Source organism: Manis pentadactyla, chromosome 3 (assembly GCF_030020395.1).
Source record: "Manis pentadactyla isolate mManPen7 chromosome 3, mManPen7.hap1, whole genome shotgun sequence".
In the NCBI taxonomy this organism is placed as follows: Eukaryota; Metazoa; Chordata; class Mammalia; order Pholidota; family Manidae; genus Manis; species Manis pentadactyla.
Window position 1 is genome coordinate 2,851,698 of NC_080021.1, and position 27,671 is coordinate 2,879,368.

Sequence of the window (27,671 nt, forward strand, 5' to 3'; positions counted from 1 at the left end):
CGAGCACCTCAGCACCCCAGCATCACAGCGGGTGTCAGGAGAGCCCATTGGGGAAGCAGTGCACAAGCCGAACTAGCGTCCAGTCCAGAACATGCCGGCAGCCCCACAACCTGCCAGGCATCTGACACTGTCCTTGAGTGCACGCTCTGACACCCAAACCTCCTCTCCTCCCCGTCAGGAAGTGATCAGTAATGGGAAGTTGTGGTCCTCTGACACATCTGTTCCACATAACCCATCCTTAGAGTGTCTTTGCCACGTGTATGACAACAAGCACAAATATTTCTTGAGGGCGGGCTTGTGAACTGTTAGTACACAATAAGAAATAAGCAATTACATTGGTCCATTGGAAAACTAAAGAAGATTCCAGTCAACTAGGTAAGAATACACAACCAGATTTCAAGAAAAATTAACTCAAGATATATTAAAACTAACAGGAATTAGGTTTCTTCTAAGACTGTCACCTGCTAGAGTCATTAGGAAGCTGTTATTTTGGGAATGTAACATATCTAAGAACAGATTACATGTGCATGTATACATATATGCAGACACACATATGTATGTATATACAGTGAATGTATTTTAAGACACCAAACTTGGGTCCGTACAAGAATCTTTTCCTTTTTCCCCCGTTCCTCTATTTTCCACAATTTTAAATGGGGAAAAAGATAACACATATTTTGAAAACATACCAATGAAGTACAACACGTGACACCAGCACTAGTTAGGGTACTGGCGTAAGCCATATCTTTGCCAGTATCTTAACTGTAGTTTTTAAAAAGCAATATTCAGACACCATTTTAATGTTAATTGTGAAAGACAAAAACTGTTTAAAAATGTTTCACATTTCTTGGACTCTAAAGGCAATAAATATACAGAGTATATTCCATTAAATTCTGTTGAACTGCAAAGATAAATTATAATGGCAACTTCAACAGTGAAAATATTCACTCCAAATATGATTAACATGACATTAAAACTGAAAAATAACTTGAAATTCTACATAATCTTGTGAGTAACTTGGTATTACAGTCTCATCTAAACCAATCTATGAGCCATATTTGAACCTATTCAATGATGGTACAATTATGCACCTTTGGGTATGCAGACTATAATTTTTTCAAGCTATTCTAGAATGAGCAATCGTAACCACACTGAGCAGACATCTGACGTACAATGGCCCCCCTTCCACAATACCACAAACGCTTCTGTCTGGCAGCCTGCACTGTAGGACTTTCAACGTTGGGCCTCTTACCTGACATGGAGACTGCGTGTGTCCTCACGCCTTGCTTTTCGCTGTTGGCTAGCCTGTAACAAAAAGAGTGGCAAAGCGGTGAACACATGCCCTTCGGGACCAGATGGGCACAATGCGCTCAAACGCAGAGCTGCCCAGTGTCAGGACTATGTCATTTCTTGCAGAGACTGAATTTCAGAGGGGGAGCTCTTAGCAAAGTCGGTTCTACCATCTAAGGCACTTAAAATACTCCGACTGTCTTAAAGACAAGAACTTCAAACACAGCCAAAGGGGCACTCGGCTGCTTGGAGAGAGCGACTCCCCACAGTGACTGAGACATGGCGATACGGCTCAGTGTGCACATGGAGGATTGTGACTTAAACACTAGACTGTGAGGGATGAAATAGATGGAAGAAAATACCTGGAATTGAAATCTGCTCTCAAAACTCAATTTGAAGTATTCTTCCTTCTTAAATTTAGAGCATGTAAAAAAGCAGGTATCACCTTAATATTTATTATTTTATTTACAGACTGAAAAAGGGTTGTTACATGAAATGGCTCAACAACATTAGTGTTTTAGGTATTTACCCACATAAAATTCTGCCCAAGAGTTTTAGTGACAAAATGCAAGTAAAGCTCAGTTAAAGATTTTTTGAAAGTGCAAAACACAGAAAAAGGAACCCCATAGTCCTTAGACGTCAAAGTTCCTTTGATTTTTTTTGTAAAGGAAAACTTTCTCCAGATACATAAACATTTACTATAGAAGTGCTGAATGGAAAATTTTCCTTGTATACAGTATTTATACTAGGAAATACTGGAACTTAAAATAATATACATTTTTGAGAACTAGAACTATTCAACTGTATAACCTCTGCAATTAATGTTATTAGCATAAAGCCATAGAATTGAGTTCCTTTTATTGAATTATCTGATTATTTGAAATCTTACGGTATCTTTTAAGCTTAACTGAAGTTGTTTTCCAACAAGTGATCAGTTTCTCTTCCATTGCAGCCACACAGTTTATCACAATTACCTTGGACTCTGTTTACTAGGAAGCCACAGGGTGCACGCTCACAACAACAGGCTATGCCATTTGCTTCCATATTCTGTTGCCAAAACCTTGTGGTCTCCCTTTACTACACTGTTTGTGTATGCTGTTGCAAATCAACTTTCTTACAGCTGTGTGGATATTACCACCTTCTGATCAACAACAGTAAGTGTTTGCTGCTCTATGATTTGTGGAAATTTCCCTCTTCTAAAGTTTATTTATTCATTGTTTATAGTATGTTTCTACTTCTAATCTGCTACCTTCTTCATTCACGTTTCTGTTTGTGATTCCTATATGTTTTAATCCTCAAAGTCATCCCTTAAAGACATTATACAATTGAAGATACTCTGAGCATGAGTCCCCTGGCCTGATGTGGGACATAAGTATCCATTAAATATTGCTGGGTTTGTGAAACAAACTGCCTAAAAGCTAAGAGAAAGCTGGTCACACCCACCCCTCCATTCACCTGCATAGCTCCTGTGCACCTACAATGTGTGGTGGACGCCACATGAGCCTGCCATAAAGGTTACAGGGGTGTCACAGACAAGCAAAGAGGTACTATTTTAAAGTGGGGGAAGTACTATGGTGAAGTAGACGGTGTTATGGGAAAACACCCAGGGATGCCCTGTAAGACTGGGGGATCGTGGGAGGTTTCTAGAGGAAATGGTGTGGGTGAGACCAGAGAGGTGAGCAGGGCGTTGCTGGGGACAAGGCAACTGGATAGGGAGGTGGAGGTCCTGAGGGGGAAGAGCACTTGCAAAGGCCTGGAGGGAACGCAAGAACAGTTTATTCCAGTGACTGAAAATACGTTCAGTGGAGCTGAAGAGCCCAGTGTAAAGAGTGGGCAAATGAGGCCAGGGGAGCTGGCAGGAAACAACTGTGGGCCCAGCCAGTTAGCTGAGGATGCTGGCATTTATCCTCAGAGCAAGTCATGCAAGATCTTGGATCAGGGAAGTTCCCTCACATGGTGGTACAGAGAATGGGAGGACGATGGCAAACCAGACAGATGGAGATGGGTAGGAGATGTGCAGGGAAAAAAAAGTCACCCTAACAGGCCTGAGACTGCATCCCTTGAGGCCAGCCTGTGGTTGGTTGTTTGGGAACCTGTGTTTCAGGGGGTCCTCACTATCCCTTAAATAAAGGTGGTTTGCTGTGCCTAAACTATACAAACCATGAGGTTCATGCTGGACTCCTGCTTTCCTTCTAGAAGTCCTGAAAGTTTGGCACATGCCAGGCAGTTTGTACATGATAGGGCCCCCAAAGAAACCCTGGGCCCTGTATCTCTGATGAGCTTCCCAGGTAGGATTTCACGGCACAGCTCACTGCTAGAGGAGCGAGATGTGTCCGCCCTGGGTGTACTGGGAGAGGGCTCCTGGGAGTTTGCCCCGGTCCCCTCTGGACTTCACCCACACGCCTCCTCCCAGCGCTGCTCGCTTTGTGCCCTCTGTAATACGTAATGCATCAGAGCCAGGAGTGGGACTGTGCATTGAGTCCTGGGAGTACTTTTCAGAGAATCACTGAGCATGGGGCTGGTCTTGGGGACTCTGGCAAAGGAGACTACTGGAGTAGCCCAGACAGGTGACGACAGCAGCTAAGAACAGGGGAAGGGGTGTGGGAAGGTGGAGAAATAGATGGATCTGAAGGAATTTAGTGATGGAATGGCTATGGAGAAGAGAGACAGTGACAGAACAAAGATGATTCCCCAGGTTCACTCTCTTCATCCTTTACCCAGGGGCCTCCCAGAAGTATTTCTCTGCCAGTGTCCTAGGATTCTGTTCAAACCCCTCCCTGCACCCCTGCACACAGCCCTGATTGTTCAGTCACTGTGTATTGCATATCTAGATTGTAACTGTTATTTGGGCCCCAGTTCCTAGCACATTGGCCGAGAAGTGGGAAGTTATGAAATAAATTATTTTGGCCCTACTATTCTTTTAATTTTATAAGCCAGTACATCAACGATGAAATTCATGATATAAACAAGTAAAACAACTACATAAATTACTTATTTTTAATTTTCTCCTATGTAAAATAGCCAGAATGCTACCTATTTTCAGATTTTTACAAAGATCAGCAATGACTATCAAGTGGCTATTTAACCACAGGCCTTCAGTGTTATCACTATGACTATTTTCCTCCCAACAATACATACAGATTTTATTTTTAATTGAAGTATAGTTGATATACATATTATATTGGTTTCAGGTGCACAACATAGTGACTTGAGAGTTATATACACTACTGAAAGCTCACCACTCTAAGGGCAGTTACCATCTATCAACACAGGAAGCTATTACAGTATTATTGACCATATTCCTGGACTGGACTTTGATCCCCGTGCCTAGTTTACTTTGTAACTGGATGTTTGTACCTCTTCTTGAATCTCCTACTGAACTTAAAGGAGAAAATTAACTTTAAACTTTAGATTAAACCTAAATACATGAGTTACAGTCGATTTGATTTCTTTCTGGAAATACTTTTCTCATTCCCCAATCACAGATGTAGAGATTTGATTATTCAGGCAAATGGATAATAAAGCATAGTTACTTCTTACAGTTTCTAAAACAACAGAGTTAACAACATGCACAGAACAGCACTTACTTTGGTATTGATGGCAAAGCCCGTTCTCCTTCTGGGGAAAAAAGGGAGGAGAGAGATGAGTATCCTGTTCCTTCTGAAAAGATTACTTGTAGCGATCAGGGGAGGATGGGCCCTAGTCCAGCACTGCAGCAATAACCCTTTAAGGAAATTATTACATAGTCCCTCTTAGGCTATCATGGTCTTATTTTTAATATTTATAACAAACATCCAGTGACTGTAGGTGCACATTGTTTAAAAAGTACTGCGTGATCAGAACAAAGCACTATGCTGATAAACTGGTGAAGGACGCCCTCCCAGGAGCAGCTAAAGATGAAGGGATGTCTCACTGTCAAAGTCAGTACTCCTTGCCAAAGCACTGAAGATTCTGCATTTTGATAAAAATGCCCACTAGCAGTAACACCAAAAACTGTGCAGGAACCCCAGAAACACAAAGGAAACAATGCACAGGCCTTACGGCTGTGGAGGGACTGATGCACATAGGAGCCTAGGACCCAAAAGGCCTGCAGAGCATGACGGGGAGGACAGGGTGCCAGGAAGCCCTCTTACTGGGGGTGGGTGTCTCTCCCACCAGTGGCTGGGCTGGGCTCGGGGCTGTGGGTGCAGTGACCAGCTCCTGCCGCTTTCACTGCAGTGAGCATCAGGACCCTGCTCATCGACTGGAGGAGACCTGCTCTCCCTATACCTCCTTTCATGAACCAGGAAGCACGGAGCCCTCCTAATTCCATCTCTTTTATATGGACTAATCTAACAGACCAACTGATCCTCTCTCCTAATCCATTCCTGGGCTAAATTACTATCAAGGATAATCTCCCTCAAATACAAATTCAAGTCATTCCCCTGCTTAAATTGTAGTGTCTACTGACAGCTTTTAGGACATGCAAGTGCCTCCTGAACCCACAAAGCACAGCTTCGTTTCTATTGGTGAACAGTGCTGCTCCGTCTCCATCCTTGGTGTGTCTGTGGGCCAAGGCCACATGCAGGTCGTGGGTGCCTGCCCACCAGCCACCCTCCTGGCACCCTCACAGGCACCTCCACCCGCCCTTCAACTCCACCTCACTTCCCTTCACCCGGCCACCGAAGCCACCCTTGTTACGGTCCCTCCAGTCTCATCCTCTACCATTCCCGGATCCTACGTGGTCGCACTGTGTTTCCCTGAACACGTCATGCCACCTGCACACATTCCATTCAGTCAAAGATAAACATGCCCTTCCTTCTGGTGGAAGAATCATTGCTCAATACTTCCAAACTCAATCCAAGCACAGTCCCCTTAAAGGAGCCTTTCACAGGAAACCCCAAGAGGCTCAGGATGGCCCTGCGGTGCCTCTGCTGCATTAATAGAGTTCTTGTCATGGATCAGAATTCTTGAAGGCTAGGCAACCAGCCCCTGGGGTCTGATTAGCAGAGTGCCTGGCACTCCAGAGGCTCCCAAACCACTGCTTGATAAATGAGGAACTGAATCAGCCTTGGGGCCCAAGGAATGACTCCTCCTGGCCACCATTTACCTGCCTATGAACAGAGTCCACGTTGCCCAATGTGCAGGGGTGGCTGTGAGGCTTGATGACACATGGTGTGTGGCCACTGCCCAGCACAGAGGTGCAGCAGTGCTCCATCCAAACTCCCTCACTCTTTGACGTTTTGACATCCAAATTTCAAGCAGAATAACCAAGTTACACTATGAAGACCAAACTTAGAATAATCGAAAAATTTTGTCAGTAGTTCATTATCCCATGAATGCCACCAACACCACCTTACCCACACCCAATGCCGTCATTTAATAATATGGCCTTTTAAATGACATATCTGTGATTTGTTTGTACTTTCTGTTGAAATTTCTCCCTCCTTGGAGAGAAAAAGAAAGCCGTTATTAACTATTTTGTTAATATAGACTTCCTAAGTAGGTGGGCTGGAGTAGAGAAGGCTGCAAATGAAGGATATTAAGAGAGTAAAGTTTTAGGAAGTAAGAAAGTAATAGAATACTGAGAAAAATAGCCACAGACACTATTATCAGCAGCATTATAAAAATTAAGTACTCACCAACTAAAATGCCCAAGGCCAGGAGTTAATTTTTAACACACCTTTAAATTTTTAAGTTGAATGAGTTCTCATGTCACTCACATAACTTGCATCTTATTTCTCTGAATAAATCTTTTAGGAATAAGGATATGTCTTTGTAGTAACCTATATTTTCATTTTTAGAATTGAGACTTTTAATTTCTGAAAAGTTTTAATCTGTTTTTTTAATTAAACAATTACAACAGATTGTAACAAATTGTAAATCATAAAGATACACAATGCAGAAAAGAAGCGCAAAAGGTGAAGGCCTCCTGTTCACTTCAAATACAATTCCAGCTTTCTTAGGCTAACCATCCAGAGTGGGCACTTACCTTCCCAGACTCCCTCCCTTCTGTTATGCTTATGAATGCATGCACAGGTTTGGCTGTATTTCCATATGTGCATGTAGGTGTTTAAACACAAAAAGAGCGCTACCTCATCACTGTCGGCAGCCACCCCACACTGTACTGATCATGTGTGCACGCCATTTACCGATTCCCATCTTGTGGGCACGCAGGTTACTTTCAGTTGTGTGCCATGGGGACCCCCTGTCAGCAGCTCAGCAGGGCAGGTTTTTAAGATGTGGCCCACTGCGCAGGGAACTACTGCCAAAAATGCCTCTGTAAGTGCCATACCCAAGCAGGAGGGTCCATTTCCCAGTAGTCTTGCCAAGAATGGATATTAGCAGTCATTTTCCCATCTAATAAGCACACAAGGTGACTGTCACTGCATCCATATGCTCACTGGACATGTGTACAAACACTCTTCTATGAGGTGTCACTTTTACACTAGGTTGTCCCAGTGAGTTGGAAGAACACTAGAAAATTAAGAGGTTTCAATTCTTTATGTGTTACAAGGGCTTTCCTTTCTGTGTCACAGCTTTACATGTTTCTTTTTCTAACAGAAATGTTTCTATGTTTACGTAATGAACTCTATCCATTCTGTTCCGTATCTTCTGGGTTTTGTGTCATGCTCAGAAGCAGGCAACCCCCGCAGGATCTATTTACTCTCGTCCTACATATAAAAAATCTACTTCAGAAGCATTGAAATTATGACATTAATTTGCATAATTCTTTCTTCTGAGGAGAATTTTATTATAATTGATGAATGGCTACTGAGCTTTGTGAGGGTAAGGGGTAGGACTGATAATGCCCTATAGTAAGGACCGAGAACACCTGAGAGCTCTCGTGGGATTTGGCTCAGGACATTTAGCTTGTGGCTCTCATTGCATTTTCTGCCCCCAATAAATACCATATTTAAACGCACTTTATAAATGCACGGTAATCATGGTAGATCACAGAACTAACAAAGTGCATCTGAGTGTAGTCAGCACTCACACGCACTTACAGATGACTTAAACTGCTATGATCTGTTATATATGTAAACATGTATATGTTACATACCATGAAGCAGTTTATAATCTAGAGAAGACAGATGGGTACATATATAATTGTTATTTAAAGCACATTACCAGGAAATTGGTACATCAGGTTTGTAGAAACACTATTTTTCATTTATTTGAAATTAAGAAAAAAATCTTAATTACAAAAATTCACATGTGCTCTTGTCCACTTATATCTCTGACTATAATCCATTACAAATGTTTGACTTAAAGTATTTCAATAATAAGGCAATGTATCTTCACTTTAGGTATCACTATACAACAGTCACATAATAAATAAATATGCTATGATTTAGAATAAGTAAATTATCAAACTTAGTAATTCATTCAGTAAGAATGACATAAAAACTTTTAATGCCCTACTCAGTTTTTATGATAAGCACTTTCATTTATGCTCTTTCCATCTGAGTGAAGAACTTAATTAATGCTTCTCATTACGAGATTTGGTATCAAATGTTTATCCCTACCGGAAAAAAAAGAGCCAATTAAAAACCAATGCGGTGAGATGCTGCAGCTTTAAACATGGAATAGCTCGTTTAATGCCTCACATCTGAATGCTGGGTTTTTTTATGCATACCAACAAGATGATTAAAAACATTTTGGTAAATTAGGATGAAATAAAAGAAATCATTTACCAAAAAGGAGACAGGCAGTATGTCACATTTAACATTTTTCACAAAATACTACTCTATGTGAAGTAATTCTCCCAAGACATTTAAATAATATTTGCAAGGCATATATTTAAAGCACGAAATGAAAAATCAAGAGCTTGTGGTTGCAAAAATCTTTACTGCGAGAGCCTTCAGACATTTCAAAAAGCAACTTCACTGCTCTATTTCATATAAGACAGCTATGATAAATATACACTATTTCAGAAAAAAAACAAATGAGTAGGCTTTATTGGTCTGATCACAGTGAGAAACCACTGCTAAATTAGCCATGTCCCGGGCTCTGTACATTTACATACTAGCCTTCTGGCTTACAGTGTCAGCTCTTGTTTTCAGAGCACAGTATGACACTAACTTGTAAGCAAAGGTTCTGATGATTCCTCTGCTAAACACACCCCACCTGCCTCTCCCTCAAGCTGCCTTGTCAGCAGAGCCCGTGCCTGCTGAGCAGTGGGCTACCTGCTGCATCCACCAGGCGCTCGGCACTTGCCTGCTGTCCTCAGGCTTGTCTGCATCCTCTGCACAACATTCAGTCACTCACCTGGACACACGCCTCTCAGCCCTCAGGGCTCTTGCCTCTGTACTCATCTGTGGCACGGGGGGAAGCGAGGAGAGGGCCTGTGCCTATCTGGCACAGAGCCGGCTGGTCTGGGGCACTGCTGTGGGCCCATCTAGCACACGGTAAGGCAGGCAGCATTCCTCCTTACAGAGGCGGAATCTCAAAGTCAAGGTTCACAGTGTTGGGATCACATCCTACGAGCTGTAGCAATGGGAATACCACCATTGCTAAAGTTTATGAACACAGTATGTGCCAGGCCCTTTACATGTACAAGGCCATTCACGTTTCCACACATCACAGAAGGCAGGCGCCCCTCTCGTGTTTCAGAGATGCAAGAACTGAGGCACAGAAAGGGTGAGTGATTTACAGACGGCAGCACAGAGGACCCATGATTTGAACTCCCAAGTTACACAATTTCAAAGACCAGTTTTTCCCTCTTGTCCATGCTATTGTCCTGCTGGGAGTACTCTCACTTGACTATCCCAGAAACCCAAATTCCTGGAACATGGCCTCTTACTGCCTTGCAAAGCCACACATACACCCCATGCACAGCCTGTTCCTAGAGCAGTTATTCTTCCTAATCGTTAGCCTTACATCATGACCTAGAACTAACTGTGCTCCCTGATTGTTCTGAGCTTTTGAGAACTATAGGAAAAAAACAGGAAAGAGACTTTAACATGAGTTACAAGGGACACTTAAAAAAAAAATACTTACGCAAAAGTTTATTTGAAAATACTAACGGTAATGTAGAAAATACTCTATGTATGTTGCTCAAAACACAATAGTCTAAACAAAAACGATGTTTTCTTTAAGCTCTATTCAAACCCAGATCCTAGGCTGTGAGTTGCATCGCTTCCCTGGAGAAACCAGAATACAATTTACTGGGCTGAATTGCTCCTTTGGTCTGTGTGTGTACAGTTATTCTAGAGAAGTACAGGCTTTTGGGAGTGAGCCTGCCGCACAGTTCAGTGGGACTGCTCAAACAGAAAGAGAACCTCACCTTTCTGGGGTCGGATGATGAAAGACTGTGTGGCTCCATTCACCAGCCGGCAGTATCCATCTATCAAGTCAGCCATGTTCTCGGCAATGGTCAGGGACGGCGCTGTCACCGTCAGAGGCTAAAAGGGGAAAGACCAAGAAAGAGCCGTCATTGTTCTTCCCAATATTCAAAGGGGCAGCTGTGCTATGACATCAGGTCTCTGGACACACTTGGCAACAGACGAGTGGGAGTGAAGCAAGATTCGTCAGAGGGTCTGAGTGAAAAAGGAAGTCTGGTATTTGAGGAAGGTATTCCTAGAATGTGACAGAAGGCAAACCCAGATGAAAACTGAAAAGCCACTTAGCCTGAGATTCCCCTTCTAGAACACAAGATGAAAAAATGTTTTCTTTCAGAGTGTCTGGCCCTCTGGAGCACTCTGGTGAAGAGGGGGATTCAGGAAAGCACTAAGTTCGAGAGTGGCATATTTTAAAGACTAGACTAATAATGTGGAGCAGCTTTTATCCACTGTCCATTAAAAGTTTTCTAATATTAAATAAAAATAAAATTTCAAGCACATTCTGCCCAAGGGCTCAGAAATTAGTCTTTTCAATATAAAACATGCAATTTTGATAAACTTCTTAAAGACTTATTGTTAAATGTAATCTAGGAGATAATCAGAGCTGTGTTGTGTTGTACTTTCAAATACACACACCTGCTAATTCATAATCTCCGCAACGAGCAGCTTACCTGCACGAAGCTAAATATTACTTGGGCAGAAAGCACAAAAGAGGACAGCCGGAAACAATGGTGCCAAAAACACCGCTAGGATATTTGCAGGAAATTTTAACTTGCAATAGGTTTCTGTATTTTTAGGTATCATTTGTTTAATTCTGAGAATCAAATGTCCTTCCTAGAGCCTCAGAAATGTCACTGACCCCAACAGAGAAAGGAACAAGAAGTGGGTCGGGCTGCACTTAGCTCACCCTGGAGGGGCCACTGAGTGCCCAAGAGCCCTGGGTGCTGAGTGGGACAGACACACTCCCACAGACACGCAGGGTGCACAGGGCAAGGTGGCGCTGCCAGGCCGTTCGGATCCCTTAGGAGGGGATTAGCTTTGCCCGCCTTTCAGGAGGGTCATCTTAGGTAGTGTTTGCCACGCGGTCATTCCACATACCACGCCTTGTGCCTGAGACACTCTGCTGTGTGTAACGAGGGTCCAGCTGTCTGGACGAACCCCGTGTCCACCCTTACTAGGACTTTGGTCAGCCTCTCGTGTACGGTTTCTCCCGCTAAGAACAGGAATAATGAAAGGATCTCAAAGTGCCTCTTTCACTGGGTTCTAAGAGTCGACACATCCTGCTCTTGGCTTCTGTGCGATGTGTCAGGATGGTGGGTGTCACAGCGGCAGAAGCATCAGCCGCTGCTGCGGTGCTAACAGCTGTGATTCCCACCACCTTGGGAATGTCACTTACAATAGTCTGGGAAATAACATAGTTTATGGAATATATTTACATTTTTATAAAATTCTAAGAAGTTCATTTCCTTGGTAATTCACAGTAATTAACTACCTTCGTGATAATGCTCTTGTTTCCTGTTCCGTTCTTAGGGGCATTTAATCATTATCATTTGTAATGCAACACTTACTAAGTAAGAGAAAGCTGTGATTCTGATGAAGCATGGAAACTTCATCCTTATCCTAAAAAGAACACCACCACCTTCATGATGCCACTCCATCTAGTTTCCCCAATGATGAATGTGAGCTTGCCTTACCTCGGGTGCCCCCGCTATTTTTAGCTGTAGCATCCCTTTTCTGTCCTTGTCTTCACTGTTTGAATATTGAATGGTCTGCACTTGATTGAAGTCGGCCAGATGTGTGGGCTTTGGAAAGAAAGATAAAAACTTTGGACTCACGTCATTATTAGCATGTCATTTGTTCATAATGACTTATGAAGACTCACATCAGCAATCCTGTGGGATTCTCGTGGTCCCGCCCACCCCTTCTAAAGACATCTTCCCTCTAAGACTGGATGTCCCTGGGGCCCCGTGGGACTTTCTCCTTTGGAGGAGTCTGGAACTGCTCATTTCAAGGTTAGGGATATGCCTACTCTCTGGGCTCCTGATGGCCAACAAGGGGCACTCGGTTCGCAGGAGCTGGGCGAGTGGGTTACAGGTACTACAGAGAGAGAAGAAGGGAGCAGAAGGGAGCAGAAGGGAGTCCCCGAACTGAGTTACTTGCTGGCCTGGAGAAACCAGGCGAAGACCTGCTTGAAATGAACATTCGCTTCCCTTTCCACAGAGCGGGGCCTGCACTTACTCCCAGTGTGTCCTGAGCTAGAAGTCTCTGAAACTTACGGAGCTCCAGAGTGTAATGGAGCTAGGGAGTCAGTAGTACCCTAAGAACCTTCCCCATAGAGACATGCCAAGAGAGACTGCTCATGTTCCCAAGTAGAATGAACTCTTTTCTCTCCTCATGAAGACAAAATATGCCCCCTGCCCATCTACCTGTCTTCTATCCTATTGCTTCATGGCTGACCCCTTTGCATGTAAAGATTCCTACACATTTATTCAAAACAGCTACCTGGCTAAGGCCTCTTTCTCTTACACATCATGAGGTGTTAGCCCCTCCCTGCCCACTGAACACAGATCATGCCATGGAGAGTGAGCCAGAATTATGGTCCAGAAAGCGGCCCACACTCAGTTCCCCTCACAGCAGATCATCTTTTCCAGCTTTGTTCTCAGGCACAGGTGCATTTTCTGAGTCCTGCTTCCACACGGGCTGCCCACTGCCCAGTTCCCTTCTCCCCGTCCTTGGCCTCTGGGCACACAAAGCACAGCCCTGAAGCCTATTCTCCTTTCTTGGCTTTTGGGGTACCTGCCCTTATGGGGTTTCTCCCTACCTCACTGACTGCCTGTCACAGTTCCTCTTACTGGCTTCCCCCAACTCAGTCTATAAAGTTCACGTGCCTCAGGGTTCTGTGCTGGGCCCCCACCTTCCCCACAGCCATGCACAGCCCAGAAAGCGCATCAAGTCCTGTGGCACGAGTACCATCTCCAGCCTAAGCTTGGACTCATGTAGCCAACCCCCTACATGACACCCCCACGCGGGCCCTGGGGGTACTGAGAGCTCCGCACAGACCCAAGGTCCTCCCTGAGAATATGTCCCTCCTCCTCCAGTCTTCTTCGCTTCAGGAGGACACTTTACCACTCAGCCTGGGTCATGGGCCAAAAAATGAAGGCGTCACTGCCAACTCCTTGCTTCCTCAGCACATATCCAGCCTAGCTCCAAACACCTGGAATTCGGGTGTTTTCCTTCTGTCTTCACAGCTCCTACTCTTGTCCAAGTCTCGTATTGTACGGTGCTTATAGTCAATCCTGCCATCATTTCCCAACCCACTTCCCTTCATCCATGTTTGTGCCCCTACAATGGCCCACCCCTCCCTGAAGCTGAGGAGGAACTATACAATGTAAATCAGGTCCTATCAGCTCCGTGCTTACAAAGGGGAGGGGCCTACAAAAAAGGAATCAAATGCCCCGACCTCTGCCTGCCCCTGATGCATTTCCCAGCACCGCGAACGGGAGGGGCTCTCGTGTCTTTGGGCAGGGCCCCTCCACGGTGGGCGGTGTGGTTGGCCAGAGAATGAGGGACGTGAACGAGGACCAGGGTGCAAGACGTCACAATGTGCAGGAAATGCCCTCCCAATGAGGTGTCCCAAGTGGCTTTCAAATGCCCCAGGTGTATTCGCACTGGTGAGAACTGCGCTTCTAGAACCCATGTCTACTCTGAAAACGAAGTGTGCTCTGCTCTGACTTTTCCAGGAGTGAACCTCTGTGTGGCTCAGGGAATACTACACTTTGCTGTCTGGGATTTTCCTAACGGTCGCTCACTGTGTTGGAGAACAGCCTCCCTGGGAGCAGCGCCTGTCTGGGGGCTGAGCTGCTGAACACTCGCTTGTGACAGGACATAGGAGGCAGCCAGGTAAGGTCACCTTGGCTGTGACGCTTGAAACAAGGGGTATCTCAGCTTCACTGAACAATTACATTAAATATTCCTATCACTGTCATCTTGTAAGTTAAAACATTTTTCTATTTTCTGAAGCACAATAGGAAATTTAATTGTGGAGATTACCTTTCATTCCTTTTTTTAACCAGTGTTTTTCCACCTCATTCTGACATTAGCCCCCCGAGGTCAGCCAGATCCCTTTCTTTCCTTATCATTTCCTTGTACTGTGTGTAAGGCAGGACTTCTGGTTGCCCTCTCTCAAAGTATGACTTTCATTAGTAAGTATCTGGCTATTCCATAATGTCTGCAAAGGTGTGTGTTGTATGTTGACACTGAAATAGATTTCTTGAAATTGAATGTGCAAAATACACTCGTAACTTAATTTCAGGACAGCAAAAGTGTATTATAAACATACCCGTGTAAGGCGGAAAGGGCTGGGAGGGGCCGACCCTGATGCCCACTCTAAACCTCTCAGACCCTCTCTCACGTCATCCCACTGTAGCTCTTCCCACTATCAGATCATTCCTATTGCTTATCTCCTTCCTTACACTCGACCTCACAACCAGAATGAAGAACCCACAAGTGCCGTGGATGGTGGCTGAGCATCTTGCCACAAGCGTATCCCACTGAAGTAGGACGGTGCCTGGCACGAGAAGGAGTGAATGATGGGCTCAGAACTTAGGAGGTGCTGGGCGCCGAGTGAGTCAGGGGTACAGTAGTGAGCAAGGGCTGCGTGGACCCAAACTATGCAAATGAGCACGTGAGCAAGCATCCAATCACAGTGAGAGGAGGACCACAGCAGAGCGGCGGGTGGTCCTGTATAAAAACACATCTACTTGTATGGGGAGGAAGAGACAGTGAGGGCCCCAAATGAAAACACAGCTACTTGTTTGGGGAGCAGGCAAGGGAGGAAACAGCAAGGGCTTCAGGGAAAGTCTCACTGGGAATAAGAGAGTAAGACGGGGCTCGGTAAGTCAGGACCGCACAGACCTCACTGTGCCAGGCCACTGAATCTGGCCCAGCACAAAGCAGCTGCACATGCGTGTGGGTCAGGTACGCAACACTCCCACGAGGCACACCTGTGGCTGTTGTCCAGAGAGAGGAAAGGGCAGGTGCCTGAGGAGAGCTGGATACGGCTGCACTGCCTGACGTGGTGGCTGCTTGGCGCCTGGTGGGCCACAGCTGGTCCCAACTGCGATGCGCAGGCGATGTAGAATACATGCCGATTTCAAAGACTTAGTGTCAGATACCTCAATAATCTTCATGTGGATTAACCTTGAAATGATGGTACTCTAGACCTACTGGGCTAAGACATTATTAAAACAAATTTCACCCATCTTTTTGCCTTTTTAAATGCAGTCACCACAACATTTAAAATCACATGAGGCCTGTGTCCTTACTATTTCCACCAGACAGTGCTGGTGAACAGGTGACCCAGAAGTCAAGTAAGTAGATAAGGTCTCAGGGCCCATGGGTTTAGCTGCCCAGGCACCCCTGCCGCTCCCTACCAAAGCCGTGTAGGTGGGTGGCGGGGGTGTGATGGTGAAGGCAGGGAAAGCCTGAGGGGAGCAGGTCGAAGGGACAATGGAAGAATCACAGACGGGGCACCTAGATCATCGCGGTTTGGACCAGCCAGGTACCACCAGGGGCGCAGCAGCCACGTGTCAAGGTCTGCAATAGAAGGAGGAGGAAACATGAAGTACCCGGGAGGGAGAATGATGTGGTGCTGAAAGATGACATTTTTAGGATCAGAGAAATCATATATTTTAGTATGCTGACAGGAATGCCTGAGTCAGTGAGAAGCATTTACTGACACGGGAAAGATAGCAGGTGAGGTGGGTGGAGGTGTACAGAAGAGAGGGGTTGTCTTCCCAGGAGGGGGAAGACAAGGAGGAGGGTGGGTGGGGCGGGCAGTGCTCTGGGGCCTCTGGAGGCTCTGTCCCGATGGCTCCCATACTAGTCTCCTTCTCCTTTACACAACTAGCAGCTCTTACTGCAGAGGTATAGAGGGGCTTGCCATCTCAAATAGAATACACACATTTCTTTTCAGGTTACAAAAATCAACCATGTGCTTGGCTATAAAGATGACTAATAAATTCAAAATAATTAATGTTTAAAAAACTATATTATCTGCTCATAATCCAATAACATTAGAAATAATAAAAGTGAGATCCAAACCTTCCAGAGCTGCCTGAAAATTAACTTTCTCCTAAATAATGTAAAAATGAAAGGTAGAAACAAAAATGTCAACAATATAGAAATACAACGAAAAGAATACCACCTGCCTAAACTGCCAGAACACATTACAAGTCATACAAGAAAATCACCTCCAAAGTATACAGGAAGCAATTTTAAAGAAGTAGTCAAAGGTAAGTCCAGGAGAAAATATACAAATGAACAAAAGACATTAGGGAAAGGGAATCTATGAAGGTAAATGCTGAAATTTATGAAAACGAATAGACATGCTATAACCCTAGTCCCTAGGCTTGTCCTTAAAGTCACCTAAACAGATAAACTCTTTGCAAATCTGGAAAGAAGCCAACCCAAACAGACCAGCTTGGGAAGGAGACAGGACACAGAAACAAAGTCACGGGAAAGATTATAAGAGGATTGTGAGATGCAGCCTATGACGACAGCTTGAAAGTGCAGAGAGGCTGATGATACGCCAACCAAACATCAATCACTGAAATTGACACAAGAAGAGGGAAACCTGAACAAATCTATTTACTGCTTAAAAGTCAGAAAGGGTGGTTAAAAATCTATCATTGAAAAAGACACCATGTGGTTATACAGATCAATTCTACCAGACTTTAAAGAATATGGAATTCCAAATCAACTTAAAATACTTCAGGTCACAACATCATGAAAAGCCCCCTAATTTACCTGATGAAATTGGCATAATTTTAAATATCATATCCTTACAAAGCTAATATAAAAAAGAGATGACCAAGTTAAACTCATAAACAGATGCAAAAATTCTACATATTAGCATTAGCAAATATGATAAATCACTCTATCAAAATAGTAATATAGAATAAGCAAGTGGGAGTTATTTAATGGCTCAGTATCAGCACATCTATCAATACAAGAAAATAACAAGTTCAGGGAGGAAAAAACCATGATCTTATCCATAAAAGCTGAAAAAACCATGGATTAAAGTTAGCAGCCACTCCTAATAAAAATTCTACGTGCAGAAAGGTATAATTTCAACACTAATATTAAAGACAATTTACTAAAACACAACAATTATTCTAAATGATGACACACTTTCAAGTGATAAATTAAGATCTAAAACAAGACAGGGATAGCCTTTACAACCCATTATTAAACATGGTCTTTGAGGTAACCAGGAATATGAGAAAAGGAAAAAACTGTAGATTAGAGGAAAAAGTTAAAACAATTCTTTTTTATCAGATTACATGATTATATACCCATAAAATCTAAGATTCTAATAAAAAACGATTTATTAAACCAACGGTAAGGTTGTTGAATATATGATAAACAACAATCAAGTATGTTCTGCTAAGCTAACGGTATGAATTTTCTATTGGAAATGGCAAAAAAAAAAGTCCATTTATAGTAAGGCCCCAAACTGCAAAATACTGGTAAATTAATTTAGTATCAAAGATCTATATGAAAAAGACTATGAAATCTTGTAAGGACATATAAGAAGTACTGAACAAATAGAGACATACCATATTCTTGAATAGATTAATATCTAAAAATATACACCTTCACAAAATAACACAAAATTAGCATTCAAGTGGAGTCCCAACAGAATTTTATAAATTTGGTTTTGAAAGACTAAATAACCAGAAACAGCCAGTGAAGTATACAAAAGAAGGTGATACACAACGAAAGTATACAAAGAAAGATGACACTGCAACGTAGCACCGAGCCATAGCAACCCAGTCCACAAAGCCCCACCCGGGGACAACTGGACTAAAAGAGCCAAGCGGAGGGTCCAGGAGTACTGACAAAGGCAGCGGGACAATTCAGAGGTAAAACATTGGCTGGCTTAATAAATGGTGCTGACACGGTCGGCCGCTCACCTGGAATATGGACATGAATAGCCACAAAGTAACAAGGATGACAGCCAACATTTTCTAAGAGCTTCCTTTCTGGTATCCTAGGCCATGACCGAAATGCTTCAAATTTGCTGGTGCATTTGGTTCTTACCAACCCCAGTGGGAAGCTGCAATTATAGCTGCCATTTTACTGATAAGGAAACACAAGCTGGCTGCGGAGGAATGGACCCAAAGTCACAGTGCTAGTGCGAAGTGGCTCAAGACGGAAACCTAGCCTGCACCCCAGAGCCTGGCCTCCTGACCATGGCACAGGCCCTGCCTTTAATCTTCTCCCTCAAGGACTCTACGTGGGTTCCCATTTTGTACCCTATAGCACAATTAGAGATGGGCTAAAGACTTAACTGTAAAAGACAGAGAAAATCTTACAAGAATATATGAGAAGGCAAATCTAACCTAATGGCTATGACAAAAGTCCCTAAGAGGCTATACCTATTATACTCTTACCAGCAGGGCATGGAGGTTCCTGTTGTTCCACACCCCTGCCAATGCCAGGCATTCCCTGCCTATTCGTTTCAGCCACACTGGCAGATGTGTAAGAGCATCACATAGAGCATCTGTCTATGACTGAGGCCAAACACCTTTTCACATATTATCTAGATATTCTCTATTGGGCTGTCTGACCTTTCCCTGATGACGCACTGCCACTTTTTATCCTGGATTAAGAGTCTATTATCCCATGCATTTACTGCCAATATATGGCTTGCCTTTCTACCTTTTGAAGAAAAGTTGTTCTTAATTTCAATGTAGAAATTTACCAAAATTTTTTTTAGAGTTAGCCCTTATTATGTCCTGTTTAAGGAATGTCTGCTTGGCCTGGAGTCTCTTTTGTTTTCTTCTAAAACTTTATTGTTTTACCTTTCACCTGTAGATTAATACTTTATCTGGAATGGATTTTTACTGTGATATCTGACAGCGGTCAAAGTTCATTGTCTTCCTATGTGAATAGCCACCTGACTCAACAGCATTTACTGAAAAATTAATGACACTAGAAATCAGGATAGCAGTCACCCTTGGGGTATGGGACTAGTGACTAGAAAGGGCATGAGGGGACACAGATCAATCTACTTTAAGTCAAAATAGCCAATGAGAGATTTATAAAAATTTGTAACACAGATGAACAAAAACACACTGATTTCCTCGATGTGTAAAGAGACTTACAAATTGAAAAGAAAAAGACAACTGTGTCTGAGGGCATATGGGCAAATCTCAGTGCCTTCCCCTCAATTTCACTGTGAACCTAAAACTGCTCTAAAAAAAATAAGTCTTTAAATAAAATATGTAAACATATGTATACCTAAGGGACTTTGAAAAAAAGTCCTTTGACACACACACACACCCTTTGCTACCCCAGGACATCAATGTTTGAAATGATACCTGAGTCTCTCAGCTATTCTGGAGTCCTGAGGATGACAAGGCAAAACAGGCCTGGGCGACTTGCTGAGAATGGCAAAGAGGGAACTTCCGCCGTGGGGAGGCGACCGAGCACGGACGACTCACCCTGCAACATGTCTAGCACCCGACTTCACGTTCCATGAGTTAACAAGTGTCCGTATTGAGTCCCCCGCCAAAAAGACAATCATGTTAGTAAAGTAGGCAAAGGATACAATATAAACAGTCAACCCAGAGAAGTAAGAATCAAAATGGCCAGAACGGGAAAAGATGTGTAAGTTTATTAGATGTTCACTCTGCATCAACTTGAGCAAAAAAGTAACAAGAAAATGTCACTTTACACCTAGGGAAAGATTAAAAGAGCTTTTAGAACGGCTGCTAGCAAGTGAGCGGAAGCAGCAGGGTCACACACCGCCAGGGCCACACACCGCCAGGGCTACACACCGCCAGTGGGAACAAGTTTCTTAGCCTGCCCAAGAAGCCATCTCGCAGCAGCTTTTAACGTTAAACCTATTTGAAGGGATCCCACAGTTCTGTACCTGGCAATCTCTTCCATAAGGAGGAAAAGCAGTAGGTATGGAGAGATAAATACATAAAAGGATGTTTGTCACGTCCCCTCCGTGGAGCAGACATCTGTAAGGGAAGTCAGAGCCCTCTGCGAGCTCCCACCCTCAGACCTGTAGGGACTCTGACCAGGTTTTGCTGAGTGAGAAACAAGATGGGGCTCAGGATGCCCCAAGATGATCCAATTTTTGAATAACAAAACACAGAAGAATAATTACTGCCATTTCCCTGAGAGCACAGGGAAGGAAGGAGTGCTGGGAGGGCCCAGGGAAAGGTGCCAGGGAGCAAACAGGGGAGGCAGGAGCCAGACACAGACACAAATGGGAACAGATGCACCTGGGAAAAGCAGGTATTCTACCACACGGTTTGGCCACGTTCATGTGTTTATGGGAAATCACGTGTATGGGTGCACCTCTGGGTAAGCTGAGTGACAAAGAGGGCCTGTGGAGTGAGGCCGCTGGGAATCGCGCTCGTCGGCCCCACCTGCCACAGCTCTGGCACCAGCACTGGAGCCACCCAGGTGCCCCCAACACCTGACCCTGGGCCCCTGGTACAAACTCAGGAGGTCAGGACCTCTGCCAGTCTGTACTGGTGCATCTCGAGCCCCTGGGCAGCACCTGGCCTCCTCGAGAGAGCACACAGGAAGCAAGAAGGGCAGAAATCCCAGGAGGGCAGCTCTGAGGCGGCTGGGGGGCAAGCGGTGGGCTCCCTTCCAGCAGATGCTTTCCTAGGCAGGGGGAGTGGGGGCAGGAGGGATTTGAGCAGCAGCATGAAAGCGTGAGCATTTTTTCCTGGAAATGGCCAGAAGAGGCTGTTTGAAAGGATATGATGCAAGTACAGACATCTTTAAATCAAATATAGAACTGAATGAAGAAATCAGTATTTCAAATTTTTCCAGGTAATCCGTAACAATCCATTCAAATCGCATGAACACATATTTGTATGATCATTTCCTTCCAAAACTAAAGGATTCTTAAGAATTTCAACAGTGGCCTAGACTTCCTTTTCCTCTCTCCTCCTTGAGCAACAAACACTATGAAACGGAAAGATTTAATTGCACAATGATGTCTTTTCCAAAAGGGTGCCATTTCCTTAACTTGACTCCTCTGTCTACAGCCAAGTCCACCGTGAGGTATGTCAGCGAACAGGCAGTTCTGAGATGCCACCGAAGCAGACTTACATTGCAGCCCTTGTCTGTGAGGTAACTGATCCCTTCTTCTGGGCCGATTGCCAGCTCCACAGAAATGATCCAGCTTGACTTTTGAAGGTGAAACACAAAGGTACCAGAAGGAAAAGGAAATATTTTAGACAAAGAGCCATAGGCACTTTAATTAAAGAACCAAAGGGGGACTGGCTTAGCTTGTTATTAATCTATCGAACTAAATAATATAAAATATTTGTGACTTCACTGATCCAGAGTCTGCTGAGCCTAGACTGAGACACACGGTACTGATTCCAGTGGGTTCAAAGCTAACACTGCCTTTGGGAAGGTTATATGACTAGGCAAACTAGCCCTGAAAGAACAATTAGTCAATGAATTACTGGGCCAGAATGAAAAAATCTATTTATGCACAGAGGCTATTTTTAAAAAGATTATTTTATTTTCACATTGATACATTTTTCTTGCAGTTTTCCCCCTGTAACATGAAAAAATTACATTCTCATGTTGTTAAACATGAGACAAGATAGATTTTAATCAGAAATTTAGATGTAAATGAGTAAGAAAAACCAAAAGATATTAAACCTAGTCCGCTATTTCCCATGTCCCCATACTTACACCAAGGGCACATTTGAAGCATTCTTTATCAAATCTGTACACTGGAGAGAGGATCTCAAAGAATTTCAGAATACTTTCTTCTCTATTAAGGTTGGCAAACTGTCTAAACGTTTGTTGGATCAATTTTCTTAGTGTTTTGGCCTGCATGATAAAATTACAAAAACCTTCTTAGAGTCAGTACTGAGTAAAGACCACAGCAATAATACTGTAATAGCGTCGAAGACATCTTTCCTCCCGCCATTTAATACTACCTATGTTCACACGAGGTGTGTCCTATTTATCACATCGTTATTTCTTTTCAAAAATAACTCTAATAAAATACAAATAACATAAAATTTACCATCTTAATCATTTTTAAGCATACAGTTCAATGGTTTCAAGCCTTATTTCTAGATAGAGATTTGCAAGGCTATACCCTGCTCATTAGGATATATGGTGAGAGGTTATGCATTTAGGAGTTCATGCTCCACACACACACAGCAGGGCGCTGGCAAAAGGTAGAGTGCAGTCAATACAACCTTCTCACGGGCAATTTGATAACACAAATAAAAAACCTTACAAACCGTAACTCTTGTTCCAGAAACTGGAATTCTAGATCATTATTCTTTAGAAATGATTACAAGAACTATGCAGAGAAGTCAGCAATTCGGAGAGTTGATGGGGAACTGCTTGCAGTGACCCTTGGATGGCATACCCACTTCACGGTACCTGCACTGCAGTACCTGCACGTGGTGTGTCTACCCAATGCTCTTATCAGCACTAAAGACTGTGTGGAACTAACTTCTTGACATTAAAATCGCTTTCATAGTGCTACCATGAAAAAGTAGGATGCCTTTAAAAGGAAAGCACCAAAGATGACACACACACACACACACACACACAGTGAGCACAGGTGCACACATCATCGACACAAATGAAGGAGGGGAACCAACTATGCCCGTTTCCTGTGCAGTGGGACCACAGGGGATCTCCAGTCCTCTTTTGCCTATGAGTGTTCTATTGATACACCATGAGCATTTGCAGTGGAAGGAAGAGACCCCAGGCAGCAAGTCCACAGCCGGCGGTGTGTTAGAGAAGCCCAGGGAGGCTGGTGGGCTCAGGATGCCGATGAGGTCTGAGGGAGAGGGGACATCGGCCAAGGTCAGCACTTGAATCTCACCCTGGAGGCCAGGTCCTTGGGCAGCCCAAGCAGAACTGATGTGTCTGACTTAGATTTTAAGACAGATACTTCGCTGCTGTGTTGTCAATGGTATGAAGGGACTAGAAAGGCCCAGGAGGTGGCTGCCAAGATAATCAAGGTGCAAGGTGATGCATTTGCACAAGATGTACCAATACTACGAGTTATCATGTGGGAGAAGCAGGTGGGTGGGTGAAGGTCTCAGGGACAAGGAGCACGTACTGGACCTCAGTATGAGGTATACGCAGACAGGAATCCAGGCGAGGAGACCGCAGATGCGCTGGAGAGACAGAGAGCGGGGGAGAGGCCCTCAGCCTGCAGCAGCACGCCTGTCTCCCAGGTCAGGGAGGTGTGGCTGCCAAAGCGGGTAGGAGGTGGTGACCACAGGGGAGGGGCCTGCTTTAGCGTGGTTAAAGAGGTGGTAGCCTGTCTGGAGTGGCTTTTAGGTCCCAGTGAAGTCAAAGGATTACCAGGTGTGGAACCACAGGGAGTGAGCTGGACAGCTACAAGCTGTGTTCCAGGAGTAGAATACTCAGTAAAAATGGCTGAACTTCCTGGAGATCAGAAAGATGGCCAAGCATGAAATACTCGTGGCACAGATCTTGAGGTGGTGGCAGAGAGCTGGGCACCTCTGGGCATCTGAATGATTGAACGTGGGGTGGTAGGGACAGTAAGCAACAGAGCATGACTACATTTCTGGACATAACGAATGGCTTTGGTTTTGATTAAAAGGGAAGGCTTGGTGAAAACAAAGTCACATGACTTCTGGACACATCTGTGATCCTTAAGTCTTCTGACCTGAATCAAAAGTAGACAGCTGGATACAGATTTAGGGATCAGGAGGGCAGGGTTACAGACAGAAATATTAGCGCTGCCAGCCAATGTATTTACAGATGTGGGACTGGATGGCTCCTGCAAACAAAGTGGAGACAAAGAAGACAGGGCCACAGCCAAGTTGGCAAGCCAAGAGTTGGTTTTGACCAGGGGTGGGCTTCCAACGGGTGATCCTGACAGTGTGGAATTGCAGGCCTTCTGAAGAGGATGAGGGTCAGGTCACAGCATCTAACTGAAGGAAAGTAAAATGGGCTCAAGGTCAGCAGCACTTGACTACCACATGTTCCGATAGAAAATGAGTGGCCGGCCTTGGACGCTCTGTATAGAGGAGTCTGGGAGGCGTATGTTGGGAATGCCCATCTAAGCACTGGCCACAAGTCAAGGGACTGAAAAGGCCACACGGACCACGGACTAAGACAGCATCTACTGGTCATTCAGACTCTAGGCTTTGCAAACATGCTGACCCTGACAGCCTGTGTGCGTCCAACTGTCCACCAGGAGCACGTGGACTGGCCGTGGAGATATGAGGACACGTGCAAGACATTTTCCTCTTACAAATGAACACAGCATCCTGGGATTCTGCCAAGTGCAAACATATCCCCGAAAAGGAGGTACACTCCACTTAGGACTCAGGATGAATCTGCTTAAGGAAATTCTGTTCTGTGCCTGACTCTTAGAATACACTTCAGAATCAGAACAGATACCTTATCCTCAAGAAACTCAAGTTCAGCTGGAGAAAAACCTTTCTGATCTTTACCCATGGTTACAGAGTACAATTTTGGGAGCATAGTGTTAGGTTTTGATTAAAACAAAACACATTTTAAAAAATGGTGCCCGACAAGATATAAATATATTCATGAATAAATAAATTCAAGTTTGTGGCAAACACACACAGACAAAAAAAATGGTGCCCGAGAAGACGTCTGCAGACCCTTCAATGGAAGTAAACCCAGACCTTCACCATGACCCTGCGAGGCAGATGTTTTCCATAGATTAGTGAAGAAATGGAGGCTCAGAGAGGACAGGTAACCAGGCGGGGGCAGAGCAACTGTCAGTCAAGTCCAGAATGGCTGGAGTTCTCCTGACCAGCTACGTGGCAGCTCATGTAACTCTTCTCTGATGCCATTCCAAACAGCACTGGGAAGAGACCACTACATCCTTTGGGTCTTGCCTCACCTTGAATGTATTTTTTTTTTAATTAAGGTTTCACTGATATACAACCTTATGAAGGATTCACATGAGCAACGCTGTTGTTTCAACATTCACCCATATTATCAAGTCCCCCCCCACCCCATTGCAATCACTATCAGCGTAGTAAGATGCTACAGAGCCATTACTTGTCTTTTCTGTGCTATACTGCCTTCCTTGTGACCTACCCATATTGTGAGTGCTAATTATAATGCCCCTTAATGCCCTTCTCCCTCCCTCCCCACCCACCCTTCTCAACCCCTTCCCTTTGGTAACCACTAGTTCCTTCTTGGGTTCTCTAAGTCTGCTGCTGTTTTGTTCCTTCAGTTTTGCCTTGTTTTTGTGCTCCACAAATGAGCAAAACCATTTGATACTTGTCTTTCTCCACCTGGCTTATTTCACTGAGCATAATACCCTCTAGCTCCATCCATGTTGTTGCAAATGGTAGGGCTTGTTTTCTTCTTATGGCTGAATAATACTCCATTGCGTATATGTACCACATCTTCTTTATCCATTCATCTACTGATGGACACTTAGGTTGCTTCCATTTCTTGGCTATTATAATTAGTGCTGCGATAAACATAGGTGGGCATATGTCTTTTTGAGACTGGGCTCATGCATTCTTAGGGCAAATTCCTAGGAGTGGAATTCCTGGGTCAAATGGTATTTCTATTTTTAGTTTTTTGAGGAACCTCCATACTGCTTTCCACAATGGTTGAACTAGTTTACATTCCCACCAACAGTGTAGGAGGGTTCCCCTTTCTCTGCCTCCTCGCCAGCATTTGTTGTTCCTATTCTTTTCTATGTTGGCCATCCTAACAGGCGCAAGGTGATATCTCATTGTGGTTTTAATTTGCATTTCCCTGATAATTAGCAGTGTGGAGCATCTTTTCATGTGCCTATTGGATATCTGAATTTCTTCTTTGGAGAACTGTCTGTTCATATCCTCCGACCTTGAATGTATTTTTAAACCAGGCCCTCAGGTAAGATCCTTATAGGTGAGAAGGAGCCCTGTTATTCCTATGAGTGTAAGGAAAGTGTGTGGCCCACAGCTGAAACTCAATTACATGTTTAAAATAAATAACAGCAGGACTCTACCATAACCACATGGATTCTGGCAAAATGGATGAATGAAGACTGGTCTGTCCTATAACTGAATGTCTGTTCACTTTCTAGCAGGTGAGAGGGAAGGCAGTTCAGACGTCCTTGGTCCCAGTAGGCTGTGGTAGGGCATGCTGCCTCGGTGTGGTCATGAGCCTCCCGTAAGTAGAACCCAAGTCCAGAGAATGCCCTGGAAGGCCTTCTAACCCTTTCTAGGCACGTATGACACCGCAAATTAGACTGTGGTAGCAACTGCAAAGAACAGCTGTCAAGAGCATGGGGACCAAACACAGTGACGAATCAATTTTATTAACATTAATAAAAGTTGATATATTCATTCATGACTCTAAGAGAAATATTTTAACTCAGGTAAGTAGTGCCGTGCAACAATTAAAAACTATATAAAAGAGGTCAGAAGTCAATTCTCTGCTTTTTACCTAATTGCCAACCAGATGCTTGCTTATAAGCAGTAATACTCTACACTTAAATCTGTTCATTAGCTTAGAGCTTTAAAAAGTGCATCACCTAAACGGTGTTACTGGGTGAAGCTGCGAGGAACTAGTCTCCTCCCTAGCATCAGACTCACCCCCCCACCCCCCCCACCCCCCCCCCCACCCCCCACCCCCGCCTACCCATTTCCAGAGTTCCCGGACTTCTGAAACCTGACACCCTGCTCAGAGAACTGATCACAACCCAGGCCCGGCCCTCCCACCTCAGCAAATCTTCCAGTTCTTGAGGGCAGAGACCCAGGTGTTGACCTTGACTCCATTCCCCTAGCCCCTCAAAATGCACAGCACCCCGGAGGCTTGTACACGCTTCTCCAGAAACCATGCCACGCTCTCGGGTGCTTCCCACCACACCAGCTCCGCTCTGGCCTGGACTTCTACCTGCGCTCCTGGGGACACAGCTTACTGCCACCAACCGCTCTTTTTAAAACCCGAACTAGATCAGCTCCCACTGGGGCTTAAACTTCTGGGTTCTTAGGATAACAATCCTTCAGCAGCGTAGGTGCTGAG

The 27,671-nt window shown here is 44.3% G+C and overlaps 1 protein-coding gene across 11 annotated transcripts in view; it reads right to left on the reverse strand.

Annotated features, from left to right (window-relative positions):
- PTK2 (protein tyrosine kinase 2) overlaps nt 1–27,671 on the reverse strand; it is a 294,240-nt gene that overhangs the window by 93,573 nt on the left and 172,996 nt on the right. For 10 of the 11 annotated variants that reach the window (XM_057497652.1, XM_057497654.1, XM_036922895.2 and 7 more), the window contains 6 exons: nt 22,356–22,496; nt 21,759–21,836; nt 12,308–12,415; nt 10,559–10,676; nt 4,878–4,908; nt 1,253–1,305 (listed from right to left, as the gene is read on the reverse strand). In XM_057497652.1, coding sequence (XP_057353635.1) covers nt 1,253–1,305; nt 4,878–4,908; nt 10,559–10,676; nt 12,308–12,415; nt 21,759–21,836; nt 22,356–22,496 — 529 coding nt within the window. The remainder of the gene's footprint in view (nt 1–1,252; nt 1,306–4,877; nt 4,909–10,558; nt 10,677–12,307; nt 12,416–21,758; nt 21,837–22,355; nt 22,497–27,671) is intronic. The other variant, XM_057497658.1, reaches the window with a different exon arrangement.